General features: G+C 40.9%; 2 protein-coding genes across 2 annotated transcripts in view; both read left to right on the top strand.

Annotated features, from left to right (window-relative positions):
* Nucleotides 1-396: 396 nt before the first annotated feature.
* LOC309698492 (uncharacterized protein) overlaps nucleotides 397-18,779 on the top strand; it is a gene marked incomplete at its 3' end in the record, with an annotated part of 33,789 nt that continues 15,406 nt past the window's right edge. The window contains exons 1-4 of the mRNA XM_082520971.1: nucleotides 397-624; nucleotides 9,107-9,291; nucleotides 11,990-12,253; nucleotides 15,150-16,046. Of these exons, the coding sequence (XP_082377097.1) occupies nucleotides 9,120-9,291; nucleotides 11,990-12,253; nucleotides 15,150-16,046 (1,333 nt within the window). The 5' untranslated portion in view covers nucleotides 397-624; nucleotides 9,107-9,119. The remainder of the gene's footprint in view (nucleotides 625-9,106; nucleotides 9,292-11,989; nucleotides 12,254-15,149; nucleotides 16,047-18,779) is intronic.
* LOC309703122 (uncharacterized protein) lies at nucleotides 426-5,061 on the top strand (the record flags this gene model as incomplete). The annotated part of the gene is made up of 4 exons (XM_082527832.1): nucleotides 426-447; nucleotides 1,358-1,495; nucleotides 2,579-2,842; nucleotides 3,959-5,061. 4 exons carry the CDS (start codon nucleotides 426-428, stop codon nucleotides 4,705-4,707), a joined length of 1,173 nt encoding a protein of 390 aa, XP_082383958.1. The 3' UTR covers nucleotides 4,708-5,061.

Below are 18,779 nucleotides of genomic sequence, written 5' to 3'. Positions count from 1 at the left end.
GAACCTCCACTGTTGTGTCCGCAGGTCTGCGGTATTCAAATGATGGGACAGTTTTCTACAATTACATTATTAGAATACATCAATTTACCTTGAGTCACAAGGGTGACAAGTCTGTGTGTGTGTGTGTGTGTGTGAGAGAGAGAGAGAGAGAGAGAGAGAGAGAGAGAGAGAGAGAGAGAGAGAGAGAGAGAGGTATCAGGAAGTGAAATAAGAACAGAAGTCGATGGCGGGAGAAAGAGCGGTGGTGAAAAAAGTTCAACAAGAGGCGAAAACACACACACACACACACACACACACACACACACACACACACACAGCAGAGGAGGGGGGAGGGTCCACGAGAGGTTTGACCGGCAGGTCTGCGAAGGGACCGGAAACAGCAGAGCGACGTGACGTTTCAGGAAGTGAAATAAGAACAGAAGTCGATGGCGGGAGAGAAGAGCGGGGGTGAAAAAAAGGTCAAACAAGAGGGGAAAATACAAAAAAAAAACACAGTGAAAGTAAATCTGTAATGTGGATGAAACGGACAGTGAGCGCAATGTAACCGTGACAACGAGACACGAGGACGGATTTAAGTCGAGGTTAAAAAACTGTCTCCAGAAGAAAAAGTCTTCGGCTCGGTGAGTGGAACCAGTTTCAGCTACAACGGCGATAAATAAGCATGCAGGGAGGTTAAGAGTGATATAATACTGAGGAACGGCTCTCTGATGAGTGTTTGTAGGGATGTGGTTCAGCAAGGTAAAGACACACGACTGAGTCTAGTAAATGGAAAGGAGGTGCAGTTTGGGCAAAGTGTTCAAGCAGTAGGTAGAATGACAATGTGGTGGAAAAAGTGACAAGATGGTGATAAAGTGGCTGAAGTGATAACGAGCTCAGCATAGACAGGAAAACATGACAAACATCATGTGGAATCAGCTCATTGTTATTGTTATTAATATTTTTACTTCAGCTGGGGTAATTGATGGATGAAGGAAATAAGTTCCACTGAATTACAACAAGTAGATATAGGAAAATAAGATATGTGTTACTATATAAGCTATGGGACAGATTTATGAAGCAGGACAGATTATTGTGACGCAGCAGTTGCAGTGAGATTTAGAAACATTGTACTGTAATTTATTTAGAAGCGTGAAGCCAGTTCACTTGAGTAAAGAACAGCTCAAAAACCAACCGATCTGATGAGGGAAACAGTGATGGCCTACTAGCTAAATCAAGATGTGACCCTGTGAACGACTTCCCTAAACCTGCAGTCCAGCAGTTCATCTAAACAAAAGGCACCTGGACTAAAACAGATGTACTTGTGTTTGCTATACCATAAAACAATAAAAGAAGGTACGAGCTCTTCTTGTGACTCCAGGATCTGAGTGTGAATGCCAGAACACTCTGGAAGACACACAGTCTTTGCAAACCATCGTCCAGTATGAGGAGGAGATCAACCGTCAGCACAGACTGCTGGATATCAGCCGGAAACCCGACAGAAACTCTCACATCATAGGTATGGACATGTTTTTAACTCTGTGCTGTTCAAGCTCAGATTCTTCAGTGTGACTGACTTTACTAGAAGAAGTTAAAGTGGGTATTTATCAGTGCTGTGGGTCAGTGTCCAGTGATGGTAAATGGCCTGCATTTGTATAGCGCTTTTCTAGTCCATAGGACCCCAAAGCGCTTTACACTACATTCAGTCATTCACCCATTCACACACTGGCGATAGCCACATTGTAGCCACAGCTGCCCTGGGGCGCACTGACAGAGGCGAGGCTGCCGGGCCCTCTGACCGCCACCAGTAGGCAAACATGGGGTTAGTATCTTGCCCAAGGATATTTGCAGCATGCAGCCAGGAGGCAGCCTGGGATCGAACCACCGACCTTCTGATTAGTGGCTGACCTGCTCTGCCACCTGAGCTACAGCCACCCTGATGGACTATGTTGGACTGGTGCAGGTCCATGGTCACTGCTAGATTAGGTGTTGTGCTGTTTGGAATAACACTACCCTCAGCCGTGGTGAGAATATCCAGAATAAATCTAAACTAGTTTATATCATTGCACAAAACCAGATTTCAATAAATGATTAAATATGTTGACCGAAGTTTTCTGCAGTTAAATTTAAATATAGTTAACGAAAGCTCCTTTTTTGATTGACATATTTTGATTCATTTATTTAAAGTGTTTGTCGAACAGATTCCACTGTTGAGTTCATCGAGTGTCAGTTTTCCTCTCCAAGCACTGAGACTGTGCAGTAAAGATAAAGGTAGATCTCAGATATACAATACACATTTAACTTTAAAAGTTGTTACCAGACTGCTCCGAAGTGGATGACCTGTTAGGAGGCAGTAAGAGAGGAGGAAAGACCACAGAGGAGGTTCATGGCTGTGGTGAAGGAGGACATGCAGAGAGTTAGTGTGAAAGCGGAGCGTGCTAGAGATGGTGTGGTGCAGGCAGATGATCTCCTGTGGAGGCCACTAAAGGGGGCAACCTTTTAGGATGGCTGCCAAACGCACAAAGTGCTTTTTAAAAATAGTGTTTTCTGTTACTGTTCATCACATTAATGACCTTTTTATTGTGTTTCTTTTCTCCTCAAGACCCCCCACAACAACATGTCTGTGAGGAAGAGGAGGGTCTGGATGAGCAGCAGGTCTGTAACCAGGAGAGGAACTCCAGTCTGGACCAGGAGGACCCAGAGCCTCCACAGATTAAAGAGGAACAGGAGGAGCTCTGCAGCAGTCAGGAGGGAGAGCAGCTTGGACTGAAGCAGGAGGCTGAAGGCATTATTGTCTGGACTGATGAAGAGCGACTCACACTGCTGGAGACCATCTGGAAACCAGAGTTAAAGTTGGATAGAATAGGTATGTAAAATTATTATTGCTTTTATATTATTAAAATGAATATGACTCATGTAGGATCCTAATCACAGGTTAAAGGTTTTTTTTCCTTTTTAGAAGCACAGAAAGAATTAAAAGTCCAATCAGCATGAATGCATCTCTTTTCTCTTAACATGTAACATTAAACCTCCACTTGGTATAAGTCAAAGAAACTGACTTGAGTCTGTATGTGTGTACAGTACCGTATCTTATATGTTGGAGCTATTTGTTCTTTATTTTTTTCATTTTAAAATTTGTTTAAAGTTTGTTGTTAGTTGACTTATATTTTGGGGTTTATTTACAAGTTTTATTTGTAGGTTAATATTTGTTTTAATGTTTGGTGTGGTTTTGGTGTTTACCTTGTTAAGTCAGTCAGTAAGAGCTGTAGGGCCATTTGTTTGTATAAATATAGAGACTGGTATTGGACCAGCATGCACTGGCCTAAGTTTTTTTTGTTTGTTTTTTTTTTGTTTTTTTTTTACCAGAGCAGGCGAAGCAGCAGCAGGAAGTAATAAAAAATGAATCTTGCTATTGCTTGCCAAACTGGACGAATAAGCCATAAAAACGCAACTTTCAAGTATGGATAGTGGACTGCTTTTGCCTGCGTACAAAATATTATCTCAGTACAGTAGTAGCTTGTGGATTTGTAATTGTGGGATGCTTGGTTTGTCAAACAAAAGGAATTGCCACTACACTATATTTTAAAATACTTTGCACATATTTTATACTGTAGACAATAGCCCAGCAACCAGACCCTGAACTTCAACAGATAACAAACTGATGAGCAGTCAGGCCGAAGCCTCCATTTCTACCTGTTCATGTTTATAAAGTAAAATCACTATGACGACCACTTTAAAGTCTCTTTCTATTGGTTTTCATTTTTAATTTGTGTTTTCGGCTTTGTGCTCATACCTTAATACTAAGAGAAAGATCATATGTGTGTCCTTATTAGGATAGGGATTTGTGTTGGTGTGTGGCAAATTAGTAAAAAATGGATTTCAGGTCATTTTCACAGAGAAATGTGAAAGTAATGAGAATATTCAGAGTTTACAAAATATTTTCACCCGTTTTTCTATCATTTTTCTCTATTTGTCTCTTCAGACCCCACACAGCAGCAGGTCTGTGACCAGGAGGACCCAGAGCCTCTACACATTAAAGATGAACAGGAGGAGCTCTGCAGCAGTCAGGAGGGAGAGCAGCTTGGACTGAAGCAGGAGACTGAACAAAAACTAAACAGTGAGCAGCTCCTTTCTCACAGCTCTCCTGAAGCAGAGAGCCAAGAAGATAAAACAGGTCACGATCAGAGAGTAGACGACACTCCTGCATCAGACAGTCAGAGTAAAACTGAAACAAAGACAAATGTTCTAACATGTGACAACTGTGGAAAAATGTTCAACTCTGAGTCCGATCTGACTACACATCGGAGAGTTCACACACGTAAAAAATCATGTTGTTGTTGTTGGACCTGTAGGACAAACTTCTGTCAGTTCTTGAAACTTCACACAGGTAAGAAATCACATCCTTGTAGCACCTGTGGGAAGGAATTAGTTTCAAAGTCAGCACTAGAAGCTCACATAAGAACTCACACAGGTGAGAAGCCGTTTTCTTGCAGCACCTGTGGGAAAAGTTTCTGTCGGAAATCAGCACTGAAAACACATACAAGAACTCACACAGGTGAGAAGCCGTATTCTTGTAGTACCTGTAATAAAACATTCGGTCAGAACTGGACACTGCAAGCTCACGTAAGAACTCACACAGGTGAGAAGCCGTATTCTTGTAGTACCTGTGGAAAGAAATTCAATCGGAGCACACACTTAAAGAGACACATAAGAAAAATTCATAATGCTTGAAATATTCATGCTTCCAAAGTGTGAGACAGCTTTGAGTCGTAGCAGTGTGTGGGTGGTAGAGCTCACTAACCAGAAGTCAAATCGCTGCACTGATTTAAATAAATGTAGAAACTGATGTTTTGACTCTTACAATCTTTTCACATTTGTGACCTTAATCTGGTCAGTCCTTGAGTATGGGTGCATAGTTTTATGTTTTATGATAAGTGTGGTTTGGATGATCCTGTGGCTGGACTCCAGAGTTGGATCAGTTTGGCAGCGACTGTAGTTGTAATGGCTCTGCTAACGTATCCAGAATTGAAGACGTGTTCCAGTTTTTTGTTCGATACTGAAATAAATATGTGTGTTGAGGAAAAAGTCTGGGTGTTTTCTTTTGTTAAAAAAAAGAGAGAGAGAAAACAGTCTTAGAGGAACTATTTGTACACAGAATGTGCTCGTTTTTATTGAAAATGTAACCACTAGGTGGCAGTGTTTCATGAGACAGAGTTAGTGTAGCTGCCCCTGCGCTTATTTGAGCTAGTTGCTAGAAGTTGCTAAATGTCATTGACTTTCTGTGGTTTCTGGTTGTTAGTGATTAGCAAAATTACTTCATGAAACCAGCTCCACGGGGACACCTGCTGGCCAATTTTGTTATCGCTACATGTTGTAGATGCTGTTCTGTGAAACAATGATTCAGATAAGCCCAGCACAATTTTAAACAAAGTTCCTTACTACACCAGGCGATCAGTAATTACGATCAACAGAACACAGGGTTCCAACTGTTTTTGGATTCAGTTGGCTTTGGTTTTTGATCACAACCCACAAAGTTTGGTTGACATTTATAATTTCTAGTTCTACAACATCATCACAAGCATCAGTTCTACACACTCTCAGCCAAAGGTAAACGCTAGCATAGCATTAGGTTCTAGTTTAAATTAATTAAAAAACATATATTGAAATGGAAAAAAAGACAAAATATGCTCTCCTCCTATATAAAAAAAGTAACGTTTGTTATATTTTCATGGGCTTATTCTGACCAATCATAATAGTCCATTTCACATACATTTTAAAATAATTCTCTGTTGACAAGCGTCTGTCATCATCTATATGACAGAAATCACAGAATACGATTATTTATTTAATTACACTTCTAGTGATTCTAATGTTTAAGAAACTACATTTGTCTGCGCAATCTACAGCAAAGTAAGAGAGACAGTTTTCTTTTGCACATGCTCGTGTAATATGTCATTTTACAGAGTAATGCAAAAGTAATCAGTGTTGGGAAGGTTACTTTTAAAATGTATTTGACTACAGATTACTGAATACATGCCCCAAAATGTATTCCGTTACGTTACTCTGAGTAACGTAATGGAATACATTGGATTACTTAATGTATTATCATGCTTTTTACAACTACATGAATGTACTCTTGCTGTGTGATTTTTTTTTTTTTTACTATTACTGAAGGTTACTCGTTATACCAATACCAACTAGATTTTTAAATCCTAATATAAAATGAGTAACAGTAGGGTGGACATTAGGTAAGCCTGCACTTTTTGCAGTGATCTCGTATAGAAAACTATTCCGTGCGTATATAAACAGGTCCGCAGCTCCGAACCGTAGTAAAGGGACCTCTGGCTAATAGGTCGACTTCCGTGTCAGGCCGAAAACTATCTTTACTTGTTTGGGTCAACTTTGCCCAGCGAGACAGAGAGAGGCGTTGAAAGGCTGCTCCAAAAGAACTTATTGTTTCGAGAGAAAAAAACACGAGCGCAGCGTACAGTCGAGTCTTAATAGCTTACTTACAACTGGGCTTGTCAGGCTCTCTTCTTGGCTGCAGTGGTTATTATGATATTTACATGCTTCCATCTCCCGTTTCTGCTCGGTAACAACTCCTTTTTCTCCCTCCCTCGCTCACAGACACATAACGGGTATGGCAGTCCATTCTCCCTCAGCATGGACTACACTACCCATGAGGCCACATTCTTTAGAGCATTGCCTGTAACACTCTGCCTATTGCCTTCAATTAAAAATCAAAATTAAATATTTTTTGAATAATAATTTGTAAAAATATTTCATCAGGTCATTATGAGGGCCACAAGTAGAGGTGACATGAGCCACGAGATTGAGACACAGGCATACAGCCTCTTAATACATGTTTTGTTTGGTTTCCACCACCATGGAATTACCAAAAATAGAGAGGGTAGAGACTAACATATGAAACAGGAAAAGACCCTGTGTAATCCATTTATTTCAACAAAGTAACTGTATTCTGAATACCACCCTTTTAAACGGTAACTGTAACGGAATACAGTTACTCATATTCTGTATTTTAAATACGTAACGCTGGTACATGTATTCCATTACTCCCCAACACTGAAAGTAATATAATGAGAAGTGTAACAAATTACTTTCTCCTGGGAGTAGTTAAGTAATGTACTGCTTTACTTGTAAGAAAAATGTTCTGTGTAATATTTAAATTACATTATTTTTCTGAGTAATGACCCCAACACTGATCACAAGAATGAAGGGAAATGCGTCCAACATGCATAAACATTTGACCTGACAGCATGTAATTAATCGGCACAATGTATTTGATTTGATTTGCTGCTTGGTGATAGTGGTGACTCTCAAAGCAGAGCCAAGGAGATTTGATAAGAGAATCAAGAAGTGATGCTGAGAATGGAATCGGAATCTCAAAATTCTTATCAATCCCTAATCACATCCCTAAGAAGTCGTTCGGACCTCTGTGCCAGACAGCAGGAAGGTCGAAAGTTTTTCAATGTCTAATGTCTTTGTGTTTCCCTGATGAGCATCACTAATAAATAATACAGATTTTTGCACACAACTTTTATTCCTTGAATTATTTTTCTATTGGCAGCAAAGAATTTTATTGTTCTACTAGCACACAGGAGACATGCCCTGTACTTGCTGACCTCATATCAACTCTTAACTTGGACTGTGTTGGAATTCTGCCTTTATATCTCAAACCTTTAAACAGCACCGAGTCTGCACCAGAGAGCATAAGAACTCAAAGTGTCTGGAGCAGCTTAGCCTCATTTATTAGAGGCAATCAAGTCTTATTTTTAGATCCAGTTTAAAGTTTGCGCTTTTCCACTCTGAGCGCTCAAAGTGCTTTTTACAACTTGCCCCATTCACCCACTCAAGCAAGCTCTTTTTTTCTATGCTGTTCCTATGTAAGTACTTTCTAACATTCACACACAACTTTCACAAACACACACGCACTGATATTGTTTCATGCTTAAATTTCAGATGTACTGCCACACAATTTGCCTCACTGTTAGAAAAACTAAATGACAAACTGAGACTGAGCAGAGGCAGAAAGTTTGACCTTGTCTTGCCAGAGGTGTAAATGGGGAAGTCTGTTGTGCCTTTATACACTGCCTCCTAGTGACACAACCTGAGGAGTTGTTTAAACATAGCAAAACAAACAGGGGTGAATGTACATGCAACAGGTGTGTGCCATGATTAGTTGTTTCATCATAAATGGAATGGCGCAAACATGCAGACTGGTTGGGGATTGAACCACCATCCTTGTGATTAACAGATGACCTGCTCTACCTCTTGCAAAGCCAGCTGTGTCTCCCCTGATAGATTTTCTCATATAAAATTTGTAAGTATAGCTGTGTATTTGCAAATGATGGTCCTTGTTGCACATTAAGCGTGTTTCATGACTGCTTTCAATGCAGTGAAAGCAGAGGCAGTGGCAGCTTGTCAAGTGTGCTAATCTCCCTCAACATATGATGCATTTTTCCGCCGTTGTTGTCATTCTGACTATAAAATGCAATTTTAAAGATTCTATTAAATGAAGATACCATTATCTTTAATGTGAACAAAAAGATTTTATATGAAATAAAACTGAGCAAAATCTTTTCATCTTTCTTCATTCCAGGATGTCACTCACTTTATTTTGTGTTAGCAGGAACTTCATGTTCAGCTCAGTGTGATTGACTTCAAATGTGAGAAATCGTTACACAACTGAACCAGCAGTAAACATTAAAGTGAGCAGAGAGACTGAAAAACAAAGAAACTCTTCTTCATCATGGTTGTAGAAAACTGTCACACAGAGCTGAGCCGAGGAGGACACCTGGTGGACAAACATAGACATGACAAGAAGAATCACTAAAGCGCAGAGGAGCGACAAACAGCTGAAAATACTTAATGAAAAGGATTCTCACGCACCATAAAAAGACTCAACTTACAAAGTCTAACAGTCTTTTATTATCTGTCTGTATAATGTGACCAACATGTAAATATAAAGACCGCGGCCCTATGGGACTGTTGAGGATTGATCACGTGACACGAAAAGCGGGAACCGCTAGCTTAGACGACGTAAGCTTCATGTTTGATTTGCACTTAGCCGAGGACTTTAGTTTGGTGATCTTATATGAAAATATTTCAGTTGTGAAGCAGCAATGAGTTCAGCTCAGTATCTGAGAGAGTTCATCAAGGAGAGACTAACTGCTGTTGGTGAGGAAATCTTCTCAGAGGTTCAAAAAACCATCGTCCAGTATGAGGAGGAGATCAACCGTCAGCACAGACTGCTGGATATCAGCCGGAAACCCGACAGAAACTCACACATCACAGGTATGGACGTGTTTTTAACTCTGTGCTGTTCAAGCTCAGATTCTTCAGTGTGACTGACTTTACTAGAAGATGTTAAACTGGGTATTTATCAGTGCTGTGGGTCAGTGTCCAGTGATGGACTATGTTGGACTGGTGCAGGTGTTCCAGATCTACTGGCGTTTAGATCAACTGGCGTTGGTCGAACAGATGTGTGGCAGTCTTGCGTTTCAGGAGCTGCTACCGACAAATCAGCAAAAAAACGCCAAATGTGTCATCTGTGACACTTGTGAGGTTGTCTCAAACACACTCCGTCAGTCTTGATGCTGTTGAACAACAAAATGTTTAAAAATGTGGCGAGTTTACCTGGTGATATCCTCATGCGCGACGCGATCGCGAAAACAGCAAACAATTAACACCACGCCGATGTTGTTCACAGGACAGCAAGAGTAAACGATCGGGAGACTCTTGTCGTCGTTATCGTTCCCCTCGCACGGTTTATTTCTCCGATTTCAGCGTTTTTGCTTCACAACTAAAGCGAACAGTTTACTTTGTGCACTAACATGGAGTCGAGTCAACCAGCGCCACCTCTGGCCAAGTGCCACAGCCTACAGCCAGATCAACCTGTGACACACATCTGCACCACGTTTGAATTCGTGTCATGCACATTTGTACCTTTCAATTGTGTCTGTTTGTGCGTCATGCAAATAAACCTTTGAAAAGAATGAAATGACACTAATATTTCACTAGTGTTGTGTTGCGGGAATTGCCGTCTTGTGTGTGACTGGATGCAGTAAGGAGTGTATGTGATGTGTGTGTGTGAGCATGCGCGTGAAGGAAACGCGGGGAGCGAAAGAGGAAAAAGAGAGGGAGAGTGTGTCATGGGTAGAGAGGGCGACCGGGAGCAGCGTTCTAACGGGCTACTATGCAGTGTGTTTTCGAAGTGTGCAGTACTGTTATTAAAGCCTCATCTCTTCAGTACTCTCCGGTGCCTCGGCTGATTTCTGTCTGCCTCACTACTCCACAAAAGTGAAGGGAGTTAACCCCGAAGGAGGACAAACTTCGGCCCTGGAGGAAGCGTCTCCCCTCGCGTCTCCCGACCACGGTCAGGGGACTGACGGCGAGGAATGGTTAACAGTTGTAACATCACATGTCGTTAGTGTAGTCTGTCTGTGTCTTTTCTCTGCGAACAAACATTTTAGAGTTGGTTGTTATATACAGTCTGTATAAGTGTGGTTAATCTAATAAACATTTGTAAGGAGATGGCAGTTACTGTGAATGTACTGCAGGTGATTAGTAATAAACAGTCAGACAATGACTCTGACAATCTCATTCAGTCTTGCAGATCGAATGCACCTTCTGTGGAAAGTGGTACCACACAGTGTGTGTGGACTTTCCCTGTGCAGAAGGCAACTACAGATGTTGTGGGTGCTAAATAAACAGAAAAAACTGATCCCTGTTGTCTTTGCTTACTGATTGTTTTTAGTGTTGACAATCCACATTGCTGGGATTGCATCTGTCAACATGTTTGTGGGTAGATCTGGATGTATCAGGGGTTAGTGCAGCCACTCAGTCTCTACTCAATGCGATCATAGCAGCAGGTGCAGATGTGTGTCACAAGTTGATCTGGCTGTAGGCTGTGGCACTTGGCCAGAGGTGGCGCTGGTTGACTCGACTCCATGTTAGTGCACAAAGTAAACTGTTCGCTTTAGTTGTGAAGCAAAAACGCTGAAATCGGAGAAATAAACCGTGCGAGGGGAACGATAACGACGACAAGAGTCTCCCGATCGTTTACTCTTGCTGTCCTGTGAACAACATCGGCGTGGTGTTAATTGTTTGCTGTTTTCGCGATCGCGTCGCGCATGAGGATATTACCAGGTAAACTCGCCACATTTTTAAACATTTTGTTGTTCAACAGCATCAAGACTGACGGAGTGTGTTTGAGACAACCTCACAAGTGTCACAGATGACACATTTGGCGTTTTTTGCTGGTTTGTCAGTAGCAGCTCCTGAAACGCAAGACTGCCACACATCTGTTCGACCAACGCCAGTTGATCTAAACGCCAGTAGATCTGGAACACCGGTCCATGGTCACTGATAGATTAGGTGTTGTGCTGTTTGGAATAACACTACCCTCAGCCGTGGTGAGAATATCCAGAATAAATCTAAACTAGTTTATATCATTGCACAAAACCAGATTTCAATAAATGATTAAATATGTTGACCGAAGTTTTCTGCAGTTAAATTTAAATATAGTTAACGAAAGCTCCTTTTTTGATTGACATATTTTGATTCATTTATTTAAAGTGTTTGTCGAACAGATTCCACTGTTGAGTTCATCGAGTGTCAGTTTTCCTCTCCAAGCACTGAGACTGTGCAGTAAAGATAAAGGTAGATCTCAGATATACAATACACATTTAACTTTAAAAGTTGTTACCAGACTTCTCTGAAGTGGATGACCTGTTAGGAGGCAGTAAGAGAGGAGGAAAGACCACAGAGGAGGTTCATGGCTGTGGTGAAGGAGGACATGCAGAGAGTTAGTGTGAAAGCGGAGCGTGCTAGAGATGGTGTGGTGCAGGCAGATGATCTCCTGTGGAGGCCACTAAAGGGGGCAACCTTTTAGGATGGCTGCCAAACGCACAAAGTGCTTTTTAAAAATAGTGTTTTCTGTTACTGTTCATCACATTAATGACCTTTTTATTGTGTTTCTTTTCTCCTCAAGACCCCCCACAACAACATGTCTGTGAGGAAGAGGAGGGTCTGGATGAGCAGCAGGTCTGTAACCAGGAGAGGAACTCCAGTCTGGACCAGGAGGACCCAGAGCCTCCACAGATTAAAGAGGAACAGGAGGAGCTCTGCAGCAGTCAGGAGGGAGAGCAGCTTGGACTGAAGCAGGAGGCTGAAGGCATTATTGTCTGGACTGATGAAGAGCGACTCACACTGCTGGAGACCATCTGGAAACCAGAGTTAAAGTTGGATAGAATAGGTATGTAAAATTATTATTGCTTTTATATTATTAAAATGAATATGACTCATGTAGGATCCTAATCACAGGTTAAAGGGTTTTTTTTCCTTTTTAGAAGCACAGAAAGAATTAAAAGTCCAATCAGCATGAATGCATCTCTTTTCTCTTAACATGTAACATTAAACCTCCACTTGGTATAAGTCAAAGAAACTGACTTGAGTCTGGAACCTAACTAAGCTGTTAGCTTAATGAAGTTTTATTGCCTTAAAGGGTTGTTGGTTGTTTTCTAAATACAGTATTTCCTCGATTATCAGGAGGGTTGTGTTCTGGGACCCACCACATTAGGTACGAATCAATGAAATGGAAACCATATCTTTTCTAAAATTATTTTTTAGATGTTTTAAGCCATAATAACCCTCCCTACGCTTTTTCAAACCCTTTGTATAATCTTAAAACATCTGTATGTGTGTACAGTACCGTATCTTATATGTTGGAGCTATTTGTTCTTTATTTTTTTCATTTTAAAATTTGTTTAAAGTTTGTTGTTAGTTGACTTATATTTTGGGGTTTATTCACAAGTTTTATTTGTAGGTTAATATTTGTTTTAATGTTTGGTGTGGTTTTGGTGTTTACCTTGTTAAGTCAGTCAGTAAGAGCTGTAGGGCCATTTGTTTGTATAAATATAGAGACTGGTATTGGACCAGCATGCACTGGCCTATGTTTTTTTTTTTTGTTTTTTTTTACCAGAGCAGGCGAAGCAGCAGCAGGAAGTAATAAAAAATGAATCTTGCTATTGCTTGCCAAACTGGACGAATAAGCCATAAAAACGCAACTTTCAAGTATGGATAGTGGACTGCTTTTGCCTGCGTACAAAATACAGGGAGTGCAGAATTATTAGGCAAGTTGTATTTTTGAGGAATAATTTTATTATTGAACAACAACCATGTTCTCAATGAACCCAAAAAACTCATTAATATCAAAGCTGAATGTTTTTGGAAGTAATTTTTAGTTTTAGCTATTTTAGGGGGATATCTGTGTGTGCAGGTGACTATTACTGTGCATAATTATTAGGCAACTTAACAAAAAACAAATATATACCCATTTCAATTATTTATTTCTACCAGTGACACCAATATAACATCTCCACATTCACAAATATACATTTCTGACATTCAAAAACAAAACAAAAACAAATCAGCGACCAATATAGCCACCTTTCTTTGCAAGGACACTCAAAAGCCTGCCATCCATGGATTCTGTCAGTGTTTTGATCTGTTCACCATCAACATTGCGTGCAGCAGCAACCACAGCCTCCCAGACACTGTTCAGAGAGGTGTACTGTTTTCCCTCCTTGTAAATCTCACATTTGATGATGGACCACAGGTTCTCAATGGGGTTCAGATCAGGTGAACAAGGTGGCCATGTCATTAGTTTTTCTTCTTTTATACCCTTTCTTGCCAGCCACGCTGTGGAGTACTTGGACGCGTGTGATGAAGCATTGTCCTGCATGAAAATCATGTTTTTCTTGAAGGATGCAGACTTCTTCCTGTACCACTGCTTGAAGAAGGTGTCTTCCAGAAACTGGCAGTAGGACTGGGAGTTGAGCTTGACTCCATGCTCAACCCAAAAAGGCCCCACAAGCTCATCTTTGATGATACCAGCCCAAACCAGTACTCCACCTCCACCTTGCTGGCGTCTGAGTCAGACTGGAGCTCTCTGCCCTTTACCAATCCAGCCACGGGCCCATCCATCTGGCCCATCAAGACTCACTCTCATTTCATCAGTCCATAAAACCTTAGAAAAACCAGTCTTGAGATATTTCTTGGCCCAGTCTTGACGTTTCAGCTTGTGTGTCTTGTTCAGTGGTGGTCGTCTTTCAGCCTTTCTTACCTTGGCCATGTCTCTGAGTATTGCACACCTTGTGCTTTTGGGCATTACAGTGATGTTGCAGCTCTGAAATATGGCCAGACTGGTGGCAAGTGGCATCTTGGCAGCTGCACGCTTGACTTTTCTCAGTTCATGGGCAGTTATTTTGCGCCTTGGTTTTTCCACACGCTTCTTGCGACCCTGTTGACTATTTTGAATGAAACGCTTGATTGTTTGATGATCACGCTTCAGAAGCTTTGCAATTTTGAGACTGCTGCATCCCTCTGCAAGATATCTCACTATTTTTGACTTTTCTGAGCCTGTCAAGTCCTTCTTTTGACCCATTTTGCCAAAGGAAAGGACGTTGCCTAATAATTATGCACACCTGATATAGGGTGTTGATGTCATTAGACCACACCCCTTCTCATTACAGAGATGCACATCACCTAATATGCTTAATTGGTAGTAGGCTTTCGAGCCTATACAGCTTGGAGTAAGACAACATGCATGAAGAGGATGATGTGGACAAAACACTCATTTGCCTAATAATTCTGCACTCCCTGTATTATCTCAGTACAGTAGTAGCTTGTGGATTTGTAATTGTGGGATGCTTGGTTTGTCAAACAAAAGGAATTGCCACTACACTATATTTTAAAATACTTTGCACATATTTTATACTGTAGACAATAGCCCAGCAACCAGACCCTGAACTTCAACAGATAACAAACTGATGAGCAGTCAGGCCGAAGCCTCCATTTCTACCTGTTCATGTTTATAAAGTAAAATCACTATGACGACCACTTTAAAGTCTCTTTCTATTGGTTTTCATTTTTAATTTGTGTTTTCGGCTTTGTGTTCATACCTTAATACTAAGAGAAAGATCATATGTGTGTCCTTATTAGGATAGGGATTTGTGTTGGTGTGTGGCAAATGAGTAAAAAATGGATTTCAGGTCATTTTCACAGAGAAATGTGAAAGTAATGAGAATATTCAGAGTTTACAAAATATTTTCACCTGTTTTTCTATCATTTTTCTCCGTTTGTCTCTTCAGACCCCACACAGCAGCAGGTCTGTGACCAGGAGGACCCAGAGCCTCTACACATTAAAGAGGAACAGGAGGAGCTCTGCAGCAGTCAGGAGGGAGAGCAGCTTGGACTGAAGCAGGAGACTGAACAAAAACTAAGCAGTGAGCAGCTCCTTTCTCACAGCTCTCCTGAAGCAGAGAGCCAAGATCAAGTAGAAAGTCAGCATGTGGACTCAGGATCAACTAGAAACATGGAGCTGAAGCAGAGAAGACATCACAGAAAGACAAGTCACGATCAGAGAGTAGACAGCACTCCTGTGTCAGACAGTCAGAGTAAAACTGAAACAAAGACAAATGTTTTAAAATGTGACAGCTGTGGAAAAACTTTCAACTCTGAATCCGATCTGACTACACATCGGAGAGTTCACACACGTAATAAATCATCATGTTGTTGTTGTTGGACCTGTAGGACAAAATTCAGTCAGTGCTTGAAAATTCACACAGGTAAGAAATCACATCCTTGTAGCACCTGTGGGAAGGAATTAGTTTCAAAGTCAGCACTAGAAGCTCACATAAGAACTCACACAGGTGAGAAGCCGTTTTCTTGTAGTACCTGTAAAAAAACATTCACTCAGAACTCAACACTGCGATCTCACGTAAGAACTCACACAGGTGAGAAACCGTATTCTTGCAGAACCTGTGGGAAAAGATTCAGTAAGAAATCAAACATGGAAATTCATACAAGAACTCACACAGGTGAGAAGCCGTATTCTTGCAGAACCTGTGGGAAAAGATTCAGTAAGAAATCAAACATGGAAATTCATACAAGAACTCACACAGGTGAGAAGCCGTATTCTTGCAGAACCTGTGGGAAAAGATTCAGTAAGAAATCAAACATGGAAATTCATACAAGAACTCACACAGGTGAGAAGCCGTATTCTTGCAGAACCTGTGGGAAAAGATTCAGTAAGAAATCAAACATGGAAATTCATACAAGAACTCACACAGGTGAGAAGCCGTATTCTTGCAGAACCTGTGGGAAAAGATTCAGTGAGAAATCAAACATGGAAATTCATACAAGAACTCACACAGGTGAGAAGCCGTATTCTTGTAGTACCTGTAATAAAACATTCACTCAGAACTCAACACTGCGATCTCACGCAAGAACTCACACAAGTGAGAAACCGTATTCTTGTAGTACCTGTAAAAAAACATTCACTCAGAACTCAACACTGCGATCTCACCTAAGAACTCACACAAGTGAGAAGCCGTTTTCTTGCAGCACCTGTGGGAAAAGATTCAGTAAGAAATCAGCACTGAAAACACATACAAGAACTCACACAGGTGAGAAGCCGTATTCTTGTAGTACCTGTAAAAAAACATTCACTCAGAACTCAACACTGCGATCTCACGTAAGAACTCACACAGGTGAGAAGCCGTATTCTTGCAGAACCTGTGGGAAAAGATTCAGTAAGAAATCAAACATGGAAATTCATACAAGAACTCACACAGGTGAGAAGGCGTATTCTTGCAGCACCTGTGGAAAGAAATTCAGTCAAAACACACACTTAAAGAAACACATAAGAATTCATACTGGTTGAAATATTCATGCTTACAAAGTGTGAGACAGCTGTGAGTGATTTCAATGCAGTGAAAGCAGAGGCAGTGGCAGCTTGTCAAGTGTTCTAATCTCCCTCCAGTCTATTGGTGACCTCACTTAACATTAAGATAAATCCTTCTGTTGTGATTCTGTGATTTATAAAATGTAATTTTAATGATTATATTCAGTGAATATATGTTTGTTGTGAACAAAAAGCTTTTATATGAAATAAAACTTTGAACAAAATCTTTTCATCTTTCTTCATTCCAGGATGTCACTCACTTCTGAAAATGTGAAACTAATCTTTGGCTACGTTCACACTGCAGGCAAAAGCGCATCAAATCCGACTTTTTTGACCCTATGTGACCCATATCCAATCATGGTATGACAGTGTGAACGGCACAAATCCAATATTTTCAAATCCGATCTGGGTCACTTTCGTATGTGGTGCTGAATCCGATACACATCTGATGTTTTAGAAAGCGACTGCTGTTTGTATGGTCACGTCGCATTAAAGGCGTCTTTTACGTCACTGACACAAGACAGACGCCAATTATCAGCGCCGGAGAAGACATCGCGAACGCTTCCTGGCCATCTCGTGTGGATGTTAGTGAAACAGTTGGTAAGACAGCGTTGGAGGAACGTGGAAATTTTATTTGTACTGTACAATCGGCAGATTTTGACAGAAATCTGCAACTATCCTTTGAAGCACCGCTCCTCTCTAAAACAGCAATAAGGATCATTATTAGGCCATATGTAAATAACACAATAACTTTATTACTCAAAGCAAAATTGGGAAACGTAAAGTCCGAAGTCTTTATATTAAGGGCCAACAGTCAAACAATACGGTTTGCTCTGGGTCTAAACAGAGCGCGTTGTGTGAGACGTCTTTTTTTGCGCATGCGGGCTGCTTTGAGGGTTCACACTAGAGCACATTTGCTGTTGCATTTTATTTGTAGTGTGAACAAGCAGGCAAAAAAATTGGAATTGAGCATTAAGACCTGCAGTGTGAACGTAGCCTAAGAGACGTGTTTGGTTTTGCCTCATAAATCATTGTGTGTGTGTGTGTGGAGAGAGTTTTTCCGGAGGGTTAAATTGGGTGTTTTGCTAAAAAGTGATTCCAATGTTTCCATTTGTTTTGTTTTTTGTAATGTATAATGTCTTTACTTAAATTGTCTAATAGACTTTAGTGAGCAGGATTTGCAAAGGGGTTATATACAAAGTGTAAAAGTGTCTTTATGACTTTGCATTATTGTACCAACATTATAACCAATCCACTCCTTTTTGGCCACTTGAAATATGTTTACAGCCAGCTCATGCTTAAAAAATACATTTTTAAAGTCAGTGAGGTTTTTTTGGCTGGATAAACAAATGATATATAAAATTCACTTTGCAAATAACATAATTCAGTTTTTGACACCATCAGCTCTCCTTCACAGTTGAGTGACATCCAACTCTTGAATTGAATTGAATGAATGCTTTATTGGCCATATGCAGGTCGCCCCGCAGAGGAATAGGACCCCCCCCCCCCCCCCCGACTTACACACACAACAAAGACATCACATGGGAATACAGTCGGAGATTGGCAGCATTACAGAAAAAAAACACTGAAAAAGTACACAACAATGGGAAAAGTACGAGAGGAAAAATAAAAAGAGACCTCTCCTCATGCTGGGCACCTATGGGAGGACAGCATGAGAACAGGAAACAAAAAAAACTCCTCTGCACAGAGAGCACATAAATGTCCACATCACAACATTGGAGCACGTGACAAGCCACAGGGGTTGGGTAGGGGGTGAGGAGTAATCCGAAGGAAACACAGCAGTCGTCCTGCACAGCGCAACCATTCCAGCGCCGCACACAGACCCGCCGTCTTCCCCCACAGGAAACAAGCATCGAAGGCGTTTGGAAAGAATAGAATAGAATAGAATTCAACTTTATTGTCATTGCACATGCACAGGTACAGGGCAACGAAATGCAGTTTGCATCCATCCAGAAGTGCTTTAGTGATATAGATATATTACAATATATATTGGCAATAATATAGATATGTGAGT

The sequence above is a fragment of the Aulonocara stuartgranti genome (genome assembly GCF_965226115.1).
Source record: "Aulonocara stuartgranti genome assembly, chromosome: 3".
NCBI classification, from domain to species: Eukaryota; Metazoa; Chordata; class Actinopteri; order Cichliformes; family Cichlidae; genus Aulonocara; species Aulonocara stuartgranti.
Note: the sequence above shows the minus strand (reverse complement) of the source record. Positions and strands in the feature narration are given on the sequence as shown.